The following is a 7,486-nucleotide window of genomic DNA, read 5'->3' as shown; positions in this document are numbered from 1 at the left end:
AATTCCCTATTTCAATGGAGAAATTTGAGCTGGTAACCTAGTTTGTTAAGGGCATTGAAGTATACACATTGCTCTGTATCTTTGACTGGGCTGTCATTTTTTTTCTTAGCAATGTCCAGGCAGCATTTCTTACATTAAGGGATTGCAGTGTGGAACAAAAGCAAAGGGGTGCACAATTTTACTAGTAAGACCTCAAATACTGCAGTAATTTCCCAGGATATCAGAGGGGACAGAGGCCTTTACAAAGCCATTCCCATACTCTGTAGTCAGCCTGGTGGATGTTTGGTCAAAGCCATCGTAGGCTGGACCATCGACGCCGTCTCTGATTCCAGGGAGGGATAGAGGAAAGTCCCCGTCAAGGGGTCCAGATGAATTTTGACCAGAGAAAGATGGCCGATGTTGACCTCCTTGGGCTGGGTTGTTGCTTTCAGCCATGGCTGCCTCTGCCTGGGGCTTTTGCCCCTCCTACTTCACAGAGAAGCAGTAGACGCCATATTTCTTCCGGAGCTTGCTGGGGAAGCCAAAGCTACGGACGCCAGGGTCTGGGAGCCCCCCGCAGTGCGGGCGGGGAGCAGTGATGGGGAAGCGCACGCTGCCGTCCTCCAGCCATCCTCCGTTGCAGCGATCCAGCTGGGAGAATCTCCAGGCCGCATAGAGCTGCCCAACCTTGGCACGGGTAGCTCCATCATTGCGGCAGGCTTGCATGCCCTCTTTGAAGTGGAAGTGGCCCCTGATGAAATAGACACGACCTGGGCGAGGGAGGGAGGGAGGGGGAAGGGAAAAAAGGGGGGGTGACAAGACAGCAAGAGTTGGGAAGACAGTTTCACAGCCCATTCCAAACCAGAATGGAGTGAGATTAGCATTATTGGGGTGCGTTTCTACTAAAAAAAAATTGGGTGATGAAGCTACAAGGCCTGCATTCCAAAATCCACCTGCTGGGCAGTAAGCCAAGCCTTGCACGTTCAATGAGATGCAACCTTTCCATCCAGCAAGACAAGGAGGGCGGGGAAGGGGCGAGGAGGAGGGGCTTGTGTTTATTTGGCGTGGGATAATTTTTAGCAATATGATCTGGGGCAAGGCTCCATTCTTAACCTCGGGTAGGGCAGCCCTTCCCCATTCATAAGGGGTCACAAGCTGAGGTCTTCCTATTGCTCAAAGAGCAAGTGGCAGCCCTGGCCAAAAGCCTTTGCGCACCTTCATCTGGTACAACAGTTTTGCCTTTCCTGGATCAGGCGGCCTTTCAGACAATTACTCACACCCTGGTCCTCTTGCAGTTTGACTACTGAAACATGCTCTACATAGGGCTTCCCTTGAAGACCATCTGGAAGCTTCAGTCCAGAATGAAGTGGTGTGGGCAGTGATGGGCCTGCCTCTCTCTGCTTCATGCACCAGTTGCAAGTCTGGAAGTTGACATTAGGCTTGACTCATCCATACCACAGCCATCCTTCCAGGGAGAGGTCCGAGAAACTGGACTCTTCTGGATCCCTTCCAGAATGTGGGAAAAGAAGCTGCACCCAATCTGGGCCTCGGAAATGGGACCTACCGATGGCTCCCCTGGCCTGTCTCCACCTACCTTGCACACTTGACGTGAAGCAGAAGGCATCAAAGCGATCTTTCAGTTTGTCCTTGGGGCCATAAGTTCGGACTCCGGGCCGAAGAAGAAGACCCCCGCAGGGCTTGCGGGAGTTGCGGATGGGGTAGTGCACACTCCCCTCCATGACCCAGCCGGCATTGCACCAGTCCAGCCCTTCTGTCCAGGCTAGGAGAGGAGCAGAGAGAGGGGGAGGCCTTGGCTTCTGCCCTGGGACCTTTCAGACATTTGTAGGGTGATGGCAGTGGCCACAGTGGATTTACTATTATTTGCCATTAGAGACAGGAAGTTTAACAAGAAATTGAAAGGCTGTGGAGGGATGATATAATCTCTCCCAATTTTATCTGACAGCCCTGCCACCCTGCTCTCTGGAGAAATATCTGCCAGCACAACCTCCCACCCTGCTCTCTGGAGAAATAAACAAGGAATTTATCAGAAGATCTCCCACAACGTTAATTTGTTAAGAAGCATATAAACATTTTTTGTCTTCTGCCCCAGGTACATCTGTTCTGCTGACTTGGCCTTTGCTCAATCCTGTCCACCCTGGTCCATCCCTTCCTTCCCCCCCCCCCCCCACCTCACAGTCAGCAAGAGGCCACAGGGTTGATGTACCGAAGAGAGAAGAGAAGAGAAGAGAAGAGAAGAGAAGAGAAGAGAAGAGAAGAGAAGAGAAGAGAAGGGAGCTGAAGGGAGGCTGGACTGAGTCCTCAAAAGTCCACCAATGCAAAGCACCCCGGAGCCTCCCTTCATTTCTGAGAATTGCAGACCACAGAAAGGAGGATGAAAACAAAAATAACAGAAATGCCTGGGGAGAGATTCATTGCATGAGTGATCTTGATGACTGGAGCTCCGGCTCCAGTTGGGCGGTGTTTGGTATGGAGAAGAGAAGCCCCCCAAGAGACCCCGTAGCTGCCTTCAACAGCACAGGGCAAGAGGGGTGATCCAAAGACAGGTTGAGACTGCGTGGGTTGAAGTTATATGGAAGGAGACTGGACATCAGGAGGCATTTCCTCATAGGAAGACCTACTCAACCGGGGCCTCAGGCCGAGGTGGACTCTCCATTGCTTTGGTGTTTGAGAGGCTGGATGCCCTGCTCTGGTCAATGGTGGGAAATGATTCAAGGAAACAAGCACACTTTTACACAAACACACACACACACACACACACACACACACACATTCCCCTAGGCAAGCCTGTGCAACAAAGCAATGTGTATCTTTGTATCTTACCTTCAGCCCTCCTGAGTATGCAGGAACCAAGTAAAAGGCAACCAAAAAGAAGAAAAAACTGGTTCCTGTTAAAAACCACAGTGAAGAGTCAAGAAGGGGGGGCACCTCCAGGAAATCCCAGAGCGCGCTTGGTGCCTTCCCCTTTCCTGAGCCTCCCTAGGACTAACCAAGCACCTCTCCTGGAAGCCTGGCTTGCCAAAAACGCTGTGCAGGTTCTGAGGTTTTGCTTGATAAAAAAAATACAGGAAACCAGCTTTATGTTTTTATTCAGCTGAACAAAGATGGGCTCCTCTAAAAGAGAGAAGCCCCGAATGACAAGAAATCCTTGCATTTATTCCTTCTGATTACATAAGCAATCCACCCGACAAAGCTGATACACATAAGATCAAGATTTCACCCAGTAAGTCTGGCACACTGTAGCTAAGAAGGAAGAAAGCAGAAGTAGCTCAAAATGTTCCCTTTTGGGTGTTTCCCTAAAGACATCATACGTTCCCGGTGGGTTAGGACATGGGGTGTTTTCCTTGCTGTCCTTTCAGGACCCTGCATCCATGACTCTGCAAGTGCCCAAGTCAGCAGGCCCATCTGCAGAAATTCACAACTGATACTTCCTATGCTGTCTCCTAATTCCGGGTCAACACTGGGGATGCTGTAGTGGTATTTTTCTGTACTGGGCAGGAGGCTGAACTAGATAATCTCCAAGGATCCTTACAATACTTATTTGCTATGGTAAAAATTCACTGAAGTATGAAACTATGAATTTTGATGGGAAGGTAAATGATTACAAGCACACATGTTTTGTTCGGAAACTTGATCAGTTATTTTTTACTGCTTTATTATCTTCCAGATGACACCTTTGAGTTTTGCCTTGGAAGGGCTTTTGGGGGGGCAGGGTAATTGATTGACTGATTATGTGCCATCAAGTTGGTGTCGACTCTTAGCCCCCACATAAATAGATTTTGCTGTGAGTTTTTAATGAGTGGAAATAAAAGTAGAATGAAAGAAGAACCCCCTGAGTCTCCCACCATTTCCTGCCCACAGCCCAAACGGCTACCTTGGTAAAGCTGCTCGTAGGTGGCCAGCCGGGCATCTTGTTCTTGGCAAGCCTTCTTGGCTTCAAAGTAGTTGAACTGATAGCGCCCCCGGCTGGTTTGGTAGGGGAAAACGACACCTGGAGCAAAAGGACAAGAAGTGGCGGGGCAATGGGCAGAGGCTGGGCAGCCCACGCAAAGACACGCTCAATCCTCACTGTAAAAGGCAAGGGCCGTCCCAGTTAAGGGTCTGCGGCTTGTCCAGTTTGCACCCATAGTGATAGGAAACTTTTACCTGGCCTGGAAACCCTTTTACCTCCCAGAAGGCAGGGTCCCCTTTTAATGATCCCATCTTTCAGAGGAGCCACAAAGGCTGTTCCACAGACGGTCGCCCTGCTCAAGGGACGGGAAACGTGACACAATGCTTTCCCTCCTCCTATTGTGACCTCTACCAAAAGGCACGAGGCTCCTTCCCTCTGCTTACCTAGATAAATGAGACACAATGGGGGGGAGGGAACCCTCTGCCTCGCCTGGGAGCCCCTCCTACCTTCTAACTGCAAGACAAGAGAGACGCTTTCGTCCTCCAGGCCATTGACAAGCTGGCAGCGATAGCGGCCCTCATCGTCCAAAGGTAGGTTGGAGATGGTCAGCGATGCATCGTACCGGTGGCTGCGTTTCAGGTGAGCCCGGCTGCCCAGTGGGCCATAGGTTTTGTGATGGACCCCGTTGCTGATCAAGATGGCAACTTCCAGGTACTCAGTTGGCTCCACCTTGCTCCATCGGATCTTGTAGTTTTGGGGCACGACCCACAGGATGCAAGGCAGGGTGACTGAGGCTCCCCGCCGGGCCTGCACTACCTTATTTGTGGGCTCCAGCAAGTACTGGAGGGGGGCAGGAGTTGCTGTGGAAGGAAGAAACAGTTTCTGATTAGGCTGCAAGGCTGAGCCCAACAGCAAGGAGGGGAAGCTCTCTTTGCTTGCAAATTCATCCATCTAATTAAGTTTGCCCTGACAGCGAACAAGGCAGGAATCTTTGCAACTGCCACAAACCGTTGGGCAATCCTGGGGAAATGGTCCTTATACCAGCACAAGCTGGGAATGAAAAGAGGAACAATGGGTTTCAGGGAATGATGGACTGCAGCAACATTGCAAGCAGGGATGGGTCTTGCCCATCTCAGGGGCAGCCAGGAGGGTGTGAACAACAGCAAGGGTGCTGCAGGCAGGCACCCCTGGGAGAAGCTTGGCCAAGGAGGGGCGTTCACGGCGTACCTGGCTGAGTTTCACTTGGTCTCTGGTAGATGGCAGGGACTCCGGGAGCAGAAGACAGACACAGGGAAGCCAGGAGCAGCAGCAGAGGCATGCCTTGAGCAGCAGCAGGTGCCTGACGTGCCTGCAAAAGGAGGGGTGCACAGCAGCACCTCACCAACACCCAGCAGGAAAGAGCCGGACTGTCTCAGCCACCCGAGACTGACTGGGAGAAGGATGGCCTTCCTGAACCATCCAAGCAAGAGAGGACTTCCAGTGACAGGGACTCAAAGGGGGGCTGCAAAACAGACCCATTTCCCCCATTCCCCACATATAAAAAACCAGCATGAGGAACAACCCCCTGGAAAGATGGGGCTCCCCTCGGTGGACGCCTTCTGGGCACCCTGACAGGGATGCTTCCATCAGAGCTGGCAGAGCCAAACCCCAAGACCCAGAAAATTCAAGGGTGGCTCTTGCCCCCTCGCCCTTGCCCTGAATGAGGGGTGACTTGGGGGGAAATGAAAACTGGAGCAGCAGCTTTGCTCCATGCAGAGAACAATCTTAGTGGGGCTCCCTTATCCTTTGTGTGAGTTTGGGCTAACAGAAGAAACAAGGGGATAAACATGAACAGGATCAAAATGATCTGCAAATGTGGGATCCAAACTGAACCTTGCAGTCAGTGCACACCTTAAAGTCCAGCGTTGCTTATATTATCTGCCCTATGAGAGAAATGTACCTAAAATAACCTCTTTGATCCAAGAGGACTCTGTCAATCAACAAAAGATTGTTTCCTCATTGACAGAGAAGAACGACCTGCTCCAAAAGTGGAGCTTCTTCTGTGCCTTTGAAGAAAGAAAATCAAGAAGAATTAAGCTTGGTCAGCCATTGTCCAGCCGCCTGTTTCTTGCCAGAATGCCAGTTAAAGATGGAGATGATGGACATCCCTGTTTCTGAATCTCTGGGATTGCCAGGCAGTTTTTATTTCATGCTGCCACCTCCTTCTAGTTTGGTCAGCGTCCTTCCTCCACCACAGAAGACCAGCAGAGCTTTTGGGGTGCTCATGCACAGGGGAGGGGATGGAAGATGAGGATGAAATGGGAGCCAGAGGCCCCAAGGCAAGGACTCACCTCTCCCCCCACCCCAATATTTGCTGAACTCTTCTCAGGTTGACCCTCTTTGTTCTCACTTTCACTTCTGCAAATTTCCTTTAGAAACAAAAACATACCAAATAAATTCTGGATGCTTTTGCTTTGCTCTACTAACTAATTTACAAATGATTTTCTGAGCAACTTTTTGATGAGATCTGAGAGGATGAGCTTACAATTTCTAGTCTGTATTTAATGCTGTTAATTTTAATGTTTTACATTTATGCCTTTTGCAAGCCAACCAGAATCATTTTGGATAGTGAGATGGGTAGCATATAAATTTAATAAACAAATAAATAAGAGCTGTACCTGGTGCGGTTCATCTACAAATCCCCAGCCAAAACAGAAACTGGTCATTTCTTCTTCTGAATCCAGCCTCAGGGATCTGCCCAAATCCTTGTGCAGGAAGAGAGATCTCCTGGCGCCTCTGAGGAAGGGCTACTGGCCACATCAGGACCGATTGGGGCTCAGAGTCTGAGAAAAGCAGGGTCTTCTCACATCAGCATTCTTCTGGGAAGGTGCATCCTTCTGCTTTTGCTCATCCTGTAGGGAGCCACCCTTTGCATCTCTTTCTGCGTTCTGTCACTTGCATCCCAGCACCACACGGCTTTGCTCCAAGAATGCATGAGAACAAAGGAGAAGAAACAGCTCCCCATTGTTTGGCCAAGCAAACAAGCCTGCCTTTATGGAAGAGTGATTCAGACAAGCTATCAACACCCTTCTGGTGCCAGGTTGGGAATCTACAAGACCAAGGACCACTGCAGGGATGGTGAAAGCCCCAGAGATGTTCCCATAATGCACCAGCTCCAGGTACTTTATGCTCCCAACTACAAAAGCTATGCTCCTTGAGCCTCAGCATTCAGGCACCTCATGTAGCAGAATCTGGCACCTCTCCAGGCCAACTCATGTCCATCATTTGGGTGGGAATTTAAAAATCAGCCTTTGGGGCTTTCTCCTGCTCTCCCATTCAGGACCCCTTTAGAGGTTTGCAGACTGCTCTCCTCTCTCATCTCTCTCTCCCTTTTGCCAACCAAGTCTGCCCCCACCCACTCAGAGCCCCCTTCCGGGGCTCACTTTCCATTATTTTTGTGCTCTCTTCATGAGAGCTTCTCCCTGCCCCTCTTAACGCCTGGTGCTCAAAATGATGCACGGTCCCAAGGGTGATTTGAATCCCTGGGGTCCAGTGGAAGGTTCACCTCCTCTAATGTGGACCCAACACCCCTCTTGGTGCAGCCAGGACTGCTGGCTT

General features: G+C 50.4%; 1 protein-coding gene across 3 annotated transcripts; it reads right to left on the bottom strand.

Moving 5' to 3' along the window:
* Positions 1 to 433: 433 nt before the first annotated feature.
* On the bottom strand, positions 434 to 6,836 carry HAPLN2 (hyaluronan and proteoglycan link protein 2). 3 transcript variants are annotated; one of them, XM_039368657.1, is made up of 6 exons: positions 6,547 to 6,836; positions 5,117 to 5,390; positions 4,396 to 4,749; positions 3,872 to 3,988; positions 1,574 to 1,759; positions 434 to 749 (listed from the first exon to the last, which is right to left on the bottom strand). In XM_039368657.1, the coding sequence occupies exons 2-6, from the start codon at positions 5,205 to 5,207 to the stop codon at positions 466 to 468; spliced, it is 1,032 nt and encodes a 343-aa protein (XP_039224591.1). In that variant the 5' UTR covers positions 5,208 to 5,390; positions 6,547 to 6,836; the 3' UTR covers positions 434 to 465. The 3 variants fall into 3 exon arrangements, with proteins under 3 accessions (XP_039224591.1, XP_039224592.1, XP_039224590.1); XM_039368658.1 differs by having other exon boundaries at positions 5,117 to 5,338; XM_039368656.1 differs by having other exon boundaries at positions 5,117 to 5,237.
* Between the last annotated feature and the right edge of the window lie 650 nt (positions 6,837 to 7,486).

The sequence above is a fragment of the Crotalus tigris genome, unplaced genomic scaffold (assembly GCF_016545835.1).
Source record: "Crotalus tigris isolate CLP2741 ecotype Arizona unplaced genomic scaffold, ASM1654583v1 scf7180000020888.614114, whole genome shotgun sequence".
In the NCBI taxonomy this organism is placed as follows: Eukaryota; Metazoa; Chordata; class Lepidosauria; order Squamata; family Viperidae; genus Crotalus; species Crotalus tigris.
This window is presented reverse-complemented; position numbering and strand designations above follow the sequence as displayed.

What these genes read in the sequence shown, in the direction of transcription:
- HAPLN2 (XM_039368656.1), bottom strand. Translation starts at nt 6,594, where the DNA reads ATGACCAGTTTCTGTTTTGGCTGGGGATTTGTAGATGAACCGCACCAG. An exon ending in TTGTAGATGAACCGCACCAG is followed by an intron (nt 5,238 to 6,546) that starts GTACAGCTCTTA and finishes CTCCTTTTGCAG; the next exon opens with GCACGTCAGGCACCTGCTGC. An exon ending in TCTTGTCTTGCAGTTAGAAG is followed by an intron (nt 3,989 to 4,395) that starts GTAGGAGGGGCT and finishes CTTTTGCTCCAG; the next exon opens with GTGTCGTTTTCCCCTACCAA.